The sequence below is a fragment of the Grampus griseus genome (assembly GCF_964374135.1).
Source record: "Grampus griseus genome assembly, chromosome: X".
Classification (NCBI taxonomy): Eukaryota; Metazoa; Chordata; class Mammalia; order Artiodactyla; family Delphinidae; genus Grampus; species Grampus griseus.
This window is the reverse complement of record NC_138999.1, coordinates 73,583,898-73,600,936: the sequence shown is the minus strand read 5'-3', so window position 1 is coordinate 73,600,936 and position 17,039 is coordinate 73,583,898. Positions and strand designations below refer to the sequence as shown.

The following is a 17,039-nucleotide window of genomic DNA, read 5'->3' as shown; positions in this document are numbered from 1 at the left end:
CTTTCATTTATGCTACCACCCTTGTCTCAGTAGGCATTAGAGTTTGCAACTCTCCTGTTTCCCTGTAGTTTATTTGAGTGTCAGCACACATACTTTCAAAAACATTTCACAGTTTTTCTCAGATTACAGTTAGTGTAAAAACTCATTATATATATATATATATATATATATATATATATATGCATATGTAATGTGTGTTCTGACTAATCTAGAAATAAATATATACAGTTATAAACTACTGTTATGCTTAATTAAAAACAAGAAGTTGACATTCATTTACATATCATTTTACTAAAAAAAAGTCAATTTCAATGCCTGAATTCAATTGCATCCGTATAAAATCAAAGCACTTACTTTCAATATCCCAAACCTAATCTCAAAACTCAATCCACTTAAACTTTTTCAGTTAAAATCATTCATTAATGAAATCTAGTGGGTTCTAGTCTCCATCAGCATTGAAGTCACAGTTTAAAAATAAGTTTAGCACTTAAGGAGGCACATCCACTGCTTCAGGTCACTTGGGTATTATTTAGTGTGCATGATATTTGACAGTAATATTTAGTAGAGAAAATGCCCCAGATATTATAAATACCACCATGATGATTTTCATTTTCTATGTTGTAAACCCAGGATAAATCACATGGTGTGGTCCCCATCTCTCTAACAACGCTATGACATTTTTCTTGTAGAAAAATACAGATAAAACATGCATCATGAGCAGCCCTGAAGGAAGGGGGTAAAGTCACCATAGGGTGATTTAACCTGAGAAGGCTGTGTGTGGCAGTCAATATCAAACTGTACTTTAGAATCATGGGTTGCCCTCCTTCTCCCTTGCGCCTCTGAGTTAACTGCCCATTCTTTGTTCCCATTACAACCTAAAAGGTATGAAGTCTGGAGCAGTATGGTGTCTCTGATTGCAATTTAACTGAACTTGTCATAGATATTTTAGGAAGTTTCAAGCATAAATCTTAGACTTCCAAATATTTTTAAAATGTATTTTTAGAGAAAAAATAATTTCAAATATTTTAGAACTAGTAGCATGCCTACAATATATATCTGTGCTTAATGCTTAGAAAAATTCCAGAAGATTAGAAGGCCTGGGTTTTTGGGGGTTTTTTGCCATTATTGCTGTAGCACACTTAATAGCCTGTGCTGCCCTGCAAAAGTGAATGTACCTTCCTAAGCATTTCAGAGCCATGGGGCAGGTGAATTACTTTCCCATTATTTTACATAGTTGTCATGATTTTTATGTCAGTGACCCTTACTCAACCCCCATCAACTTTGCAGCCTTTCTCCAGCTTCTGCTTTAGTTCACAGGGAAGGAGTTGCTCTCTGTGGCTGGAAGTCATCTCCCAACTACGCGTTCCTGAGATTCACTCCCAGTTAATACATATGAATGATCACTAACTGGCAATAGTGAAACCGTGAAGACCCCAATTAACTAGAACCCTCAAATGGATAGACAGGTTCTAATTAGCTATTTGGATTTCATTTTTCTTATTATTAACTAAAGATTAAGCAAGATTCAATATTTGCTGCTGAAAATTTTAAATGGCTCTACTTTCCTACCTTAGTAAGTATAGTACAGGGAATAAAATTACTGAAGTTGGGCTGAATCTGTACAGACTCCAGGACATTCCCAGGAAGTTGATTTTTAAAAAATAAATACATAAATACCTGTTAACAGCTTGTTTTCTTGTCATTTGCCTCTTCCTTCTAAAAGGAGAGTGTAGCAAAAAATAAATAAATAAAACTGGTTAATTGAGAGTTCTGGTTAGTAGCTTCCAATTAATCAAGTCTTTATTATATTTCACAAAAAATCTTAAATTCTTCAGAAATTTTAGATAGGTTACACACAATGAAACACCAGCAGGGAAGAGCACAAAGAAGGTAGGAAAGCCTGAATTGCTATTAGGTAGTGTTTTAAATATATGAATAATGTTATTACATTTCTGGTCTAATCCCCATTGAGTAAAGAATAATGTGAAACGTCATGTAGTTTAGGGCTTTTCTATACATGAAGGCAAGGAAATATGGTTGTAAATTCTGTTGAAGAAAATGGCCTTGGGTCGTAACAGTTCCAAAAACAGATTCAGCAGTATTTTGTCTTTCCCCTTTCTTTCAAGAGCCTTCCTTCCCATCCCATTGAGTATTCCAACACTTTTTAGGGAAAGAAAATCCCTTCTAGTTTTTTTTCTCATTTTATTCGGCCAACAGGATGATGAAAGTAGGCCAATATCAATGTTATGCCTTAATTTCCTAAATATGGAGCCATTAATCACACAGCTCACTATATACTGATTTCTGAAGCAATACTGAACTATCTTACATCTTCCCCAAAAGGGTTACACATGCACACACACACTCAGACACAAACACACATACATAGTCATACACACAACTGCACAAAATAAGTTAAACACATACATAAGAGATCAATAAAAAGCCCACATAATTATCTTAGTTAACAAAACAACCATTCTTTCCAGTAGTATAATATTTCCCGGTGTTCCTAAACCCTTTAATAAAGAACAATGAAATTTAAAATGAAAAGATACAAAAAAACTATAAGTAGTGTAATTTGGCTATTTTGAGCCTTATTGTACTTCTTAGTAGTATAGAAACAGGAACTTCCTTCTAATGTCCACTACAAATATGTATGGTTAGTTCATCACCCCCTTCATAATCTCTTCTTCTAATAGCCATTTTGTTAAAAGACTCCTTTCAGGTGTTTGTTTGTTTATTTGTTTTAGAAAGGCAACTGCTTCCCTGCTTAAAGGCCTATGGAAACATTTTTAAAAAAACCCACAGATGCAAACATGTATCTGGGGTTGCGGGGGAAAGGAGGTGGCAGTGAAGGAAGGTGAGCATTTTTTCACCTACTCTTGTGTTTTTGTCACTTGATTGTCAGAACTATTTGATTTTGCTTTATAGTTCACTCACACAACCTGTTTTGAAATTACATTTTCTTAAAGTAGAATATACTCATACATACCAAGTCAATGATAATGCATACTTCCTTAATCCAATGGGCTTTATATTGGAGGACTTTTTCCCTTTTACCAGAGATCCTCTTTTTTTAACTATAAAATTTCCTGAAGACAACAGAACTTTTTTGACTGTCACCATATGTACATAATCATACTAAGTTAAAAAATAATTTAAGCCTTCTATAGCTTGAGCTTCATAGATTATTTAAGCATAGATTTTGAAATTACCAAATACTGAAACATTCTTGTTAGAATTATACAATAAATATATAAACATCCATGAGTTAACTGTCCTTTTATTAAGGATCTTAAAATTTCTTAGAAAATTAGGAGTTTACCTTGACTTTTGAAAATTTCTCATTTGTCTTGTCAAATGTGAGAATGCATTTTACAATACTGCCTAACACTAGCTATAATTCTAGGACTTTAGGGACCACATGTTAAATACATATACTTTATTTTTGACATTCAAAATAAAACGTAACTTCTATATTTCTGAATTTGTTCAGAAGCAGTATTGTTCAATCAGAATAGTAACCATATATTTAAAATTCCAAAAGATCAATAAAACATTTCCTATGCCTTGATATATGTAAAATGATTGTACACCTCAAAAATACACAAATTTGATTTGCCAGTTACCTCGATAAAGCTGGAAAAATGTCTCAGGTTTTTAAATGGGAGTCACCTGTTAACCTGGCATATATGACCATACTTTGGGGACTACTAAATTAGGCTTTAGCTGTTCCTCATACAGATAATATCTTTTAGTCATGTAATGTATTTTCCTTGCCCAATACAATAAACAAAATGTTGATTTGGGAACAAATATGATAAATAAATAGGACACAAGTCAAGCAATGCCCTGCCCCTACCCCTAACTTCATCTGTAGGGGATAAATGACCAGTAAATACGTGTTGGTAAAATTTTTTTAGTTTCTTTCTGGAGACATGATTAAATCATGTTAACTTTTGCATTTTCAGTGTTGGAGGTTTTGGGGAGCTTCCCTCACTCTTAACTAATAATTTTATTCATTTTATATGTCAACTCTTGCTCTACAGCAGCTTTTATAAACCTGTTTAATCTCTTTAGAGATCCTGGAAATTCTTTGACAAGAATGTATTTCAAAAGCAAAAGGAACTGAAAGAGGCCTGGATATTTTAGGCTTATTTAAGTTTCCAGAGGGTATCCAAACAACCTCTTGATCACTTAAGTCTAAAGGCATGATCTTCCGATTCAAGAACCTGAAAAATAAAACTATTTTCCTCCTTTCAGAAATTTATTTTTCCTAGAACTATTTGAGAATAACAAAAACCTTGGTCATACTAAATATGTTTCTTCTGAAATACTTTGGTGCATGAGCTTGACTCTTTAAATGTCAGTGTGATTTAAAGACACAGTCTAAAGTAAAGAAAAAAGGGAAAATTACATACGGGATGGGTTGATAGTAAAGATAAATGAACTTACAGCATTTTAAAATTTTTGTTTGTAAGAAGGGGGTTTCAATACATATATATTGTAACTATCAGTCACATAAATGAACTTTAATTATTAGATAAACTATCTGAAATCATTTCTACTGTATAAAATTTTAGCATTAAAATCCTTCAAAGCCTTCATAAATTTTAAATTATTTATTGTTGTGGCATATTTGTTCACAATATTTCTGTTGGAAATTTTTCTCCTTGTTTATAGGTTTGGCTAAAGACACCATGAGTGACCCCTTGAATCTTGTCTGTTGATCCATATGGGCGTTCTAGCCAGCCTTTTGTAAGGGACTTTTTAAACCCTGTTACCTAGTTATATTTCATGTCTTCTGGTTGATGATTATGTATTTCTATAGTATGTTCAGAATGGCTCAGATAAAACACTAAGTAAATGTTCTAGAAACCAAACCAAACATTTATGGTAGATGTACATTAAAGCCCCTGAGACATTGGATGCAAACACTGCTTTATCGGCTTTTAGTTAACTTTGGTTTTGATGGTTTGATAACACACTGAGATGATAGTAAATTGTCCTACTTCTAAATTGTATGCTGCCTGTGGAGAGAACTTTGTCGCAGCCTCCAACTGTTAATTGCTGATTAAGATGGTGTTTCCTTCATAACATTTATAGTAATGTGTAAATATTTTATTTATTTACATGTCTTAGATCTATTTTCCTTTTGAAATGCAATCTCCATTGAAGAATGAGTTTAGGTTTCTTGTTCATAGACTAGGCACTCAGTAAAAATTTGTCAATGAACTGAACATTGGCTATGGGAAGGGACAATTTACTCATTTAAATCCATCACTGTACAGAGTCTTAAAGCTTATTCTAATAAAATATATTTTAAGAACCTATTTCTTCTATGCTACACTGATTTACATCATTGATGATGGGGCTTAATTTATATAAGGATAGCTGGGGTGTTTTAGAATGAGTGAACTTTCACTGATTAGGTAAAGTTGATCAGAAATATCATGAGCCCAAATTTAGTTCATGGCATCAAATATTCTGAATTATTGATGGGTGAAAAGTATAGAGTCATTATAAAGTTATTCAAGAGAGAAAGAATATTCTAAAATTTATTTTAATTATACCTTAATTTTTTCTAACATTTGGCTTATTTGTTTAGTGAAGCTTAAATTCGATGTGAAACACTAACAGTTCTGTAAGCAGAACTCAGCTAAGCTGTTTCTAACAAAATGAGTTCATTTGCCAGTTGATCATTCTGGTAATCCTATCTGGTTTAGTCTAGCTGCAGATAAAGACAATCAAGCAGGGTCAGAGCAAAGGAATCTCGGCCTGGACATGCTCTCAAAGTAATACTAAGAGGTGGGAGTGGGAATGAAGAAGATTACTTATTTCAAAGTCTGTTAAATTCTTTACATTCATCCCTTGATTTAATCTCTGACAAGGACCACTCTACCACCATTAAGTAAGATAAGATAAAATAGGATAAGATAAAATAAAATAAAAAGCATGTTCCTCACCAATTAAGACATCAGAGGCAGATACTCAACATTACAAATGATTACCTTTTGATGTAGCTCCTTTTGGTATCCAAAATCTCATGTTAAATAATAAGACCTTATTGTTACATAGTTTTACAGTTAACAGAGCATTTTTCTCATCATTAACTAAAGGAGTAAAACTATTCTGTGAGCAAAAGTGGGTTTGAAACACTTTCCCACTTTTATATATGTAGAAACTGAGACTGAAGGGTTTTTAATTTGATTCAGTGTTCTTCCACTTCCTGTTGTTGACAATATTTATCTATCTGAATATGAATGAAATACCCCTTTTTCTTGATACTTTTTTCGCTTGATCACTTTCATGATATGTAAAGAACCAACTTCTTTAAGGGTTAAGGGAAGCTCTTCAAACATACTTATAATTGGTTTTTCGTACTGATCCCACAGAGGCCGCATTTATCTCCTTACCCTATGATAGCACTTTCTTAGTTCAATATTTATCTACAAATACTTACTGATCATCAACTATGCACAAAAGCCTCTTTGCTATAGGCTATGGAGAATACAAAGATATTCAAGCATGATCCCTGATATCAAGAATATTACGATCTGAAACAAAAGACATATCATAGTCACAAATTGTTACATTGAAAGTCTGTGAGTGATAAACGCCACATGATTTCCTGGTGTAGAGTAGGCATTTAAAAATATCAGATGAATGAAAGTTGAATGCATGGTGGTATAAACTAATAGCTATAAGAATTTAGTTGAAGCCATCACTTATACCTAGAGTGGTAAGTGAAGTCATTATGAAAGAGATGACGTTTGATTGGGGCCTAGAGGAATAGATGATAGGTTTTGGAAAACAAAGAAAGAGGATAACAATGCTTTAGGAAGTTGAAACTGACAGGATAGGCAGAATGAATTGCTACAAGAGTGTCTGGAGGTGAGATCAGGCAGAAGATTACTGCAATGTCCACCGCATGAGATAACCAGGTAGAGATGAGAATAAAAAGGAATGGACATGTGCAACAGAGAGTCTAAAGCTAGCATTAATATGACTTAAAGCTTAAATTAACATGGAAACAAAGTATAGAATGGAACAAAGGAGAACTCTGAGCTTATGACTGATTCCATGAAAATTGATTTTCCAAGTTCTATGAAACCAAGTTATGAATGAATTTTCAAACAACCTATTCTGTAAGCAATAGTGTCAACAGAAAGAACACTGAACAAGACATAAGGAGACTTGGGTATTAGTATCAACGATGCAACCGGATGTGTGACCACGAGCAAATGACTTCCCTTTTCTAGATCCCAGTATCCTTATTTGTAAAACCAGGGCTGGATAAATTGACCTCTCCGGCCTATCATAGCTCAAATACTCTATGGTTCTCTGATTTCCGAGTTGCCGACAACCTAACTAAAATACAGGTAGATTAAATTAAAATTTCTCTGAGAAATTAGTAGCTATTGTAACTTAGTTGCCACTCCTGAGACATACTTTTTCTTGATTCATAAATAGTTATCGCAATATCTGTCAGTGGTATTGAACTAAGGGTCATATCCTTTCTATGTTTCAGAAAAGTATTGAATGAAAATTCTTCAGACATTTTACTTCACAAAGGAAATCAGTAGAGCATTGCTCTGTTTGCATGCTACAGAAAAACTGACTTGAAAACCTGAGAAGTACAGAAGCAAGTTTCACTTCGATTGAAATTTATACATCTCTATCTATACGTATATTGAAGTGAGTTTATTTTCAATTAAATCTTCTTCAACCTTTGCTCTTTAAAGGTTACAGAAATTCAGGGTTCTATCCTGTCTTCACAGTTAATACCTGGTAGTTCTAAGGTCAGTCTAACTCCTCTTTTCAAATGCTACATCTTTTTTTAAAAATATGGTAACCAGAACTAAACATAACATTCTAAGTGGGGTTATAGGAATGTTGCAATCTCATCATCTATCCTGTAGAATTTTAGGTCTTTCCTATAACCCTGCATGCAGGTAAAAATAAGCTGTCATTCATCAAGGAAGTCACTGTTATTTTCATTTCTCCTTTAGGCAGTTAGTTTTATCTGGGACTTCCTCATTGGAAAATTCCTAGAAACATAGAAAATGAAAGACATAGTTTGCTACAGAGAAAAACACACCACTCCCACTAACTGCTGTCTACCATCCCACTTCCTCCACCTACAATAAAAGTGAAAAGACATAACAGTATGTACATTTTCATCTATTTATTGATATATTCAACGTTACCTAACCCCATCAGTATCTGCTGGTTTTATCATTTAAAATGCAAACAACTAAAAGCAAGAACCATAACTAATGGATATCTCCTTGTAGTGTCTAAAAATAAGACCATGTACACAAAGCCTCTAAGACAAAGTGGTGAAAACGAACATTTAAAAGGGCTGTGAAGGGCTTCCCTGGTGGCGCAGTGGTTGAGAGTCCACCTGCCGATGCAGGCAACAAAAGGACTAATACAGACAACTTCTGAAAAGGAGAGAAAAAACCCACTTAGTCACTTAAACAAAGAGAATAACCAAAAGAAAATATTAGGTAGTGAAATAGCTAACAGCCTTCATAGGTATTCATTTAGAGCTAATCATAACCCTTGGTGTGAATTTAGCTAAGAGATGTATATTTGAATAAGCTGCCTAGATATCCATATATTGGAAATTTTGTTTGAAGACTTATTGGTGGGCCTGTTTGATTGTGCTAAAATGTTAAAATTGACACCTAAAATACAAGACAGTATCAGAATATTGACTTTCACCAAGGAGAAATAATTATTTTATTTTATTGGGATCAAGTGATAAAGGAAAAAACTTGTATTAAAAAAATCTGAGTGAGGGTCTTCCCTGGTGGCACAGTGGTTGAGAGTCCACCTGCCGATGCAGGGGACACGGGTTCGTGCCCCGTCCGGGAAGATCCTACATGCTGCGGAGCGGCTGGGCCCGTGAGCCATGGCCGCTGAGCCTGCGCGTCCGGAGCCTGTGCTCCGCAACGGGAGAGGCCGCAACAGTGAGAGGTCCGCGTACCACAAAAAAAAAAAAAAAAAGAAAGAAAAAAAAAGAATAAAAGGGCTGTGAAACTTTCTGTCCCTCTGCTCTGAATAAGTTCCCCTATTCCTTTCTAATAGTAAAATGAGGTCAAATAATATGCTGATCTTAACATTAACCCTGGTTGCCTCTTTTTTTTTTCGCATTTTTTAAACACATAAACTAACAATGGTTCCTTCCCCTCTGCTCACATAACACTTTGTGCTTGCCTGTGTCATAGCACTCAGTCATATGTGTGTCTCTCACTACGCTGTGATTCTTTGAGAACAACAAAACCTAACTACTTAACACCTCCTTGATAACAAAATCAGCTCTAACATTATAAAACACGATTAAAGTCTTTAGAAGACACATGTTTGATAAAAAGTATTTGAGGTGATGGTATTTATTTCAAATGTAAATGTCAAGAGCAAGCTCATTTTTCCAGGTCTTATATCAAATCTTTGATGCAATGATATATTGCTTTTTAGTGGAAATTAAAATTAATCTTTATTTCTTTATTATGTTCATTTTTCCCCAGATTTTTATGTATACTACTATAATCTTTATGAACATAGTTTGAATTTTTTATATTATCTGATTTTAATACTTTTTATCTTGTTGCAATGCCATGAATTATGAATTACAGAAAATTTCCTCCAACTGAAATTTCCTTCCCTAAGTATTATTCCACACATTCTAGAGTTAGTTTTCTGTTGTCTCAAAAGTGTTCTGTATCATCTCACTCAGGTTTTTTTTTTTTGTGGGGTGGTACGCGGGCCTCTCACTGTTGTGGCCTCTCCTGTTGCGGAGCACAGGCTCCGGACGCGCAGGCTCAGCGGCCATGACTCACGGGCCCAGCCACTCCGCAGCATGTGGGATCTTCCCAGACAGGGGCACGAACCCGTGTCCCCTGCATCGGCAGGTGGACTCTCAACCACTGTGCCACCAGGGAAGACCCTCACTCAGGTTTTTTTAATACAAGTTTTTTCCTTTATCACTTGATCCCAGTAAACTAAAATAATTATTTCTCCTTGGTGAAAGTCAATATTCTGATACTGTCTTGTATTTTAGGTGTCAATTTTAACATTTTAGCACAATCAAACAGGCCCACCAATAAGTCTTCAAACAAAATTTCCAATATATGGATATCTAGGCAGCTTATTCAAATATACATCTCTTAGCTAAATTCACACCAAGGGTTATGATTAGCTCTAAATGAATACCTATGAAGGCTGTTAGCTATTTCACTACCTAATATTTTCTTTTGGTTATTCTCTTTGTTTAAGTGACTAAGTGGGTTTTTTCTCTCTTTTTCAGAAGTTGTCTGTATTAGTCCTTTTGTACATTTACCCTTTTCACTTTATAAATTACTAGAGGTTACTCCCATAACTGTCTTCTCAAATAATGCATAAGCATCTTTTTTATTCATACATAGCTATGTGTATACTCCATCTGTTAGAAAATATGCCCCCTTAAGTATAAAACTTCACCAGCCATGCATTTCTTTTTTCTGAAAGTTTATCAGCAATACTGTCACAGGTAGTTGGAGGTAACTCTTCCTAACACTTTGTCTCTCTCTCAATTCAAACAAAATTTTAAAAGAATGAAAGAAAAGAACAATAAAAGAATGAATGAAAGAAAAGGACTCTACCCTTCTGTTAGTTATATGAATATGAATCATTGTTAATAGAAATGATTCAATACTCCCCAGCATGTGTTGTGGGTCTTTTCCACCCATCACATCATGCTTCTCCTAGTGTCTCTATAGTCACCCCTTTTTAAGACTCCTTAGTACTGCATTCTTTCTCTTCCACATGTAGAAAGTGTAACAATCTTCACACTGAAAACCAAGAGATTTCAGACTGCCTCCTCATCTCTCCAGGGCAACTAGGTCTTCCCTTTTTTTCTTCTAACCAATGTAGCAATCCTACATGAGATCTTTAGTCTTTTACTCTGCTTACTTGTAAGGCCCCTGGTCTTATAGTGATCACATCCTTAAGAATGTCTTTGCATCTGTGACTGCTTCTGCCTAAAAGTCACATCAAGTGGCAATAAAAGACCACCCAGTTATTTTTGAAGGTGCATTCCTAGTAGGAAACAATACATTTTTTGCCATGCTTGCAAATAGCATGTCCTTCTTACCTCACACTCGCCATTTACCCATTACAATCTGCAGCAAAAAAATTTTATAAATCAATAGCAATGTCACAATATAAGCATACAGGTCTTAAATTCTTCACACACAATTTACAGAGCATTTAGAAATGGGAGAAAAACTCAAAGGTGTTCAAAGTCTTGACTTTCTTTTAAAAGCGTCATTTTTGTTAAAGGCTTTTAATAGGAAAGAAACTAATGTCCTATTTTAATAGTCTTTGAGTACTAACATCAAAAAGTAAAATAAAAACCATGTGCAACACAAGGATAAATGTTTTTTTAATTGTAGGAGACAAAATTCATTTGTAAGTAACAATAGCCTGCTAATCAAATAGCCTTTTATATCCTTTAAATACTATTGTGGTTCAAACATTTCATCTGCTGAACATAGTATGTGTGTAGAATGTAAACCTACATATAAACATGTATGTGGTCCATCCAGAGAAATGAAACCTTAATACTAGACCACATGATTTTTCTGAACTATTTTTCAGGGGAAAAGATAATTTTATAATTAACTGTCATCATTAAAATTCCAATTTTGGTCTCTTGCTAAAAGGAAAAAAAAGACTAGTGAAAGCAATCATGTATATTTTCAATTAAGTAGAAGCAAGCTGTCTTCATAGAAGACTTCTGAAAATCAGTTATAATATAGTTTTGGCAACTTCTCAAATGTTAGGATTAAGTTGTGGTTAGGCAAGGCCCATTGTCACAACATAGGGAAATTTACCTCACCACCTTGTCACATGACAATATCAACAGGATCCTTTACATGATCAAAATATTTTAATGCTGACCATATCATATTTTAGTGCAAACTTTTAAAGGTTATGCAGTTGTAAACAGGATGATTATTAGACAGAAAATTTTCTGTGGAATCTATTTGAAGCACCAAGAACACCTTAACAAAGGAAAAATGAGGCCCCAAATCAATTACTTCTTCTTTAATTACTACCTTTACAAAAAAAAAAAAAGAAAACAAGAAAATCTGATTCCAAATAAAGCAGTTAAATTTGACTTTGAAACCCTAGATTATTTGATATACTTAAAGTATAATCTAAACATATATGTCTTATTAGAAAAACTTTATTAGGGAAATATTATGTTATTAAATAGGAATAACTTCCAAACAATCTGAATTGCTTGACAAATAGTTTTTTTCCTAGAACCAGTTTTTCTTTGGGTTGAAAATTGATCAGTGTCATATACTAGATTCTGGCCTTATTTTCTTATATTTGAACTAGCCAAAAGTGCCAGAAAACTTAGAATTTAAGCACCAAGTCTCAAGCCTATACCATCTCACCAAAGGATTTTTGCCGAATACTGATGAACTGCTCCTAAGCTAATACTATGATTTCTAGAATACAAGTATTATCACAATTAAATGTAAGACTAACTACAATATAGTACTGAAAAATCATCTATTTAGCAACTGGCAAATCTACACTATTTCAGAGTCACTGTCTTTTCAAAGTTTAGTAAGTTGGTAACATGTTGGAGTTATAAGCACTTCTGTTTGCACAGGCTCTAGAAAAAGGAGAGGTTAAGTGTCTTAGAAAACATGAAAGTGTATGTTTTCCTTTCACGTGAAACAATTATTAGAATGAAGTGGGGGAATGTCAAGGAATTAAGACTTTTCTTTCCTTTGCAAATGAATTCCCCCAAGTTATCCGTATGTTGTATTGGTATATCTCTTAACGAATATTTTTTCAAAACAACCCTCCTTTTAAACTTCTTTATTTTATTTACTATACCATCTTAAATTTGTTTTAATTTATTTTAAAGATGTTGGTTAAAATTCATCACTTTTAGACTTTAGCCAATTGTTTTTTTTTTTAAAGAAGATGTTGGGGGTAGGAGTTTATTAATTTATTTATTTATTTTTGCTGTGTTGGGTCTTTGTTTCTGTGCGAGGGCTTTCTCTAGTTGTGGCAAGCGGGGGCCACACTTCATCAGGGTGCGCGGGTCTCTTACTATCGCGGCCTCTCTTGCTGCGGAGCACAGGCTCCAGACGCGCAGGCTCAGTAGCTGTGGCTCACGGGCCTAGTTGCCCTGCGTAATGTGGGATCCTCCCAGACCAGGGCTCAAACCCGTGTTCCCTGCATTAGCAGGCAGATTCTCAACCACTGTGCCACCAGGGAAGCCCCCTAGCCAAATTTTTAAAGTTTATTTTTTGGCCATCAGCATTTTTCTGTCAATTCTGTGTGTGTGTATACATATACATATATACACACCTATATATAATTTAATAACTTCCGTTATTAAAATTAATGCCATAACGATGCTCTCTTTCTCTGAATTTATACCTCACAGTATAACTGCAACCATGGGCTCTAAATTTTATATTCATCTTTGCCCTGGGCCATAATGACTATGTAAACTCTCAACACCTTATTTGAATATTTAAGTTTCTAGCATTGTTCTAAAGTATCTAGCACTGCTCTAAAGATTAACACTCATTAAACACACAATGAATATTTGCTTAGTGAAAAGCAAGAATAATCCAAGGATTTTTCTGAAATAGTCCCAGCATGTTTTACTATAGGTATAATCATTTGGAAGTATTACAGAGATTTATTAATATGGATCAGATGTTTGTTTACCCTTTCATAATTATTACAATTGTAACCATCAAGGTAACATCTGGTAAGTTAATTTTCTTATTTCTGAATTTTTAAATGAGTGGTGGTCTCTATTATTTTTTAAATGCTGCAAAAGAAATCCTTTTGAATCTGTCATATTTAACTCAATACTTAAAGGAGAAAAATAGATATAATTTATTCTGTATTCTTTTCAACTTCATTTTCATGTCAAAATATTCATCATTCTGTCATATGATGCAAGTTGAGCACTATGTTTAGAATATTTTATAAAAATGAGCAGTTTATTAAATGTATATCTTTTGTGATAGTGAAAATATGTTTGCATCTACTGAATAAAAAACTATAAAGTCTTAGTACACCAATTTGCAAGGTATCTTGACACCTTCCAAATAAAGTTCTTCTTTAAACACTATACTTAATTATGAAATAATTTTATTTTGCAGAGAGAAAAAGTGTTAACAAAATGAATAATAATCTTGCTATGATTACACACACTGAAACACCATTATATCTCTTGAAAGGGAGATCCTGTCATAAAATATCAAGAAAGCCAATGGAGTTCTCTTTTTGAAACACTGGAATCAAATAATGGAATAAAAATTATTCAACTGAAAAAAATCATATATAAACTGAAAAATGTATCATTTCAATAACTACCATCCTTAGATATCAACCACATTTTCTTAATTTTATTTTATTTTATTTTTTTATTTTTTTAGCGTTACGCGGGCCTCTCACTGTTGCGGCCTCTCCCATTGCGGAGCACAGGCTCCGGACGCGCAGGCTCAGCGGCCATGGCTCACGGGCCCAGCCGCTCCGCGGCATGTGGGATCTTCCCGGATCAGGGCACGAACCCGTGTCCCCTGCATCGGCAGGCGGACTCTCAACCACTGCGCCACCAGGGAAGCTCTCAACCACATTTTTTAAAACTATAATATTAAGTAATATTCGCAATATGCCTCTGGTAACCTTAAACACTCCAATTAAAACAACAACGATTCACTTTGTTATAAAGCAGAAACTATCACACCATTGTAAAGCAATTATACTCCAATAAAATCATTAAAAAAACAAAGACAAAAAGATAGACAGTAGGTCTACACACAAAATAATAAAATTATGCACAATATTACAAATTATATATTGTTGCTGAAAAATGCTTAAAATGCAGGTACATTTTAAAGAGTTTTTCAAATTTTAGCAAATTGCCAGATGGGACAGAAAAAAAAGACAAGCTGTTCTTTCATTTCCAAAAGATTATTTCAGGTTTTATATGTGTTTTGACTTAATAACGTTGTAATAGTGGGTTTTTCAAGGGTCCCTCAGAATAATAAAGTGCATACTGTAACTCAAAATATGCTCATCAATAATAATGCACATTCTGGATCATCATTCAAAGATAAATATTAAGGTATGAGTAAAATATTAGCTAACATGTAAGTTTTGCTTCTTTTAATGCCATTGGGGTAAAAGTGTTTTTTGAATAAGTTATTTATTGGTCATGTATCTGTGTTCAAATTTTTTGTTTTGGAAATCATTTAGCATTGGCTTGTTAAAATTTTTCATTACCAAAAGGATAAAAAGAGATTCCATCTCTTCTTAGGAAAGAATAGGAGGGAGATGCATTCAAATCCAAAGTAATGTACATTAGCTGCAGGCCTTTGGAAGAATAACAACAATCACATAAAAAACACTACTGAACTATTAAACAATAGGGTGAAAATATGCATTTTGTTGATACTATAAAATGTAAAGGTGTGCTTTTTCCTTAAACCTTTATAGGGTCATCAAGAATGAAAAATTTGTTGATCTTATTTTCCTGGGGAAAAAACAGAAAAAGGTATAAGTAAGAAATGTCCATTCTAATACATGAGCTTGGATGTGTGTGCGTGTGTTTCACTCTTATCTTCCATCTACCACTCCTCCAGTGTTTTATATAAAGATGCCAACAGAACGGAAGCTTGAAGTAGCAGGGGAAATATCCTTGGGAATGAGATCATTCTGCAGGGTAGTAGTGATCGTGATATAGAAACATCTGATTCTACGTTATTATCCTACAAATGCTTATAGTGCCTAAAAGAACAGAAGACATATAGATATGTAACATATTGGATACCATTATATGGATGCCATATAAACAATGAATATTTAATTAGAGGAAACAATCTTAGAGAAACCACAAATCTAAAACGAACAGATGAATCAAATGTGCAGGAGGAATCATTCTAGTCAGCTGAAAACAGAATTTAACACTTTCTCACCTTGCTCTTAGTCTTCTACGTTACCATACAAGTTTATGATTCCCTTCCCTGCCGTAACGATATTAGAAAATCTTGTGTTCTAGGATAATGCAAGATGTCACAAATTATGGAAGGTGGATATTTTTAATGTATAATATTAAAATATAGCTCAGCCCACAGGTGACATTTCCATATGAAACTTGTATTGCAATATATTTCATCCTAATTCTTTATTTGGCCTTGAATTTTATTTTCAGGTTGATAATAGCATTTATATTCAGCATCAGAACCAACATTAATTAATCTTAACTGTAATAAACTTATCTGTAAGAACCTAAAGATATCCTTTTTAGTTAAACACACACAAGGCAAAACATAATGGTCCTATTTATTCCTTTCTCTTGTGGCACATTCTTGACAAATATGTAACATCCATTAACATGTCTCACTTCCCACTGGCTATGCAACCTGGCTCTGTAACACTAGATCATCATTTTCAAATCTGATCTGAAAGTTTCAAAAATGGAAATTTCAATGATATTCTGCAGGCCTAGCTTCTTATCCAAGGAGCTGAAGGTTCCTCCAACCCCCATTAATCAGATTGTTACTAGGATATGTCAGCTATAGACTGGTTAAAACTGGACTTCTATAGAAAGTGCATAAAATTTCAGTCTTAACAGCACGTTCATAGCACCCTTTCATCACTCATTTGAAAAATGGAGGGGCTTCCCTGGTGGTGCAGTGGTTGGGAGTCCACCTGCCGATGCAGGGGACGCGGGTTCGAGCCCCGGTCCGGGAGGATCCCACATGCCGTAGAGCGGCTGGGCCCGTGAGCCATGGCCGCTGGGCCTGCACATCCAGAGCCTGTGCTCCGCAACGGGAGAGGCTGCAGCAGTGGGGGCCCGCGTACCGCAAAAAAAAAAAAAAAAGAAAGAAAAGAAAAGAAAAATGGAGACTATATATTTTTTCTTTTTGCAAACAAGAATAATCAAAGATGAGCTGAGAGGAAGAAAGAGCTCCTAATAGGGGCTTTTTCCCTAC

At 34.4% G+C, this 17,039-nt stretch overlaps 1 protein-coding gene across 1 annotated transcript in view; it reads right to left on the bottom strand.

Annotated features, from left to right (window-relative positions):
* The window catches only part of DACH2 (dachshund family transcription factor 2), a gene marked incomplete at both ends in the record, with an annotated part of 640,183 nt that overhangs the window by 495,269 nt on the left and 127,875 nt on the right, over positions 1–17,039 (bottom strand). The window contains one exon of the mRNA XM_082681824.1: positions 1,678–1,716. Coding sequence (XP_082537950.1) covers positions 1,678–1,716 — 39 coding nt within the window. The remainder of the gene's footprint in view (positions 1–1,677; positions 1,717–17,039) is intronic.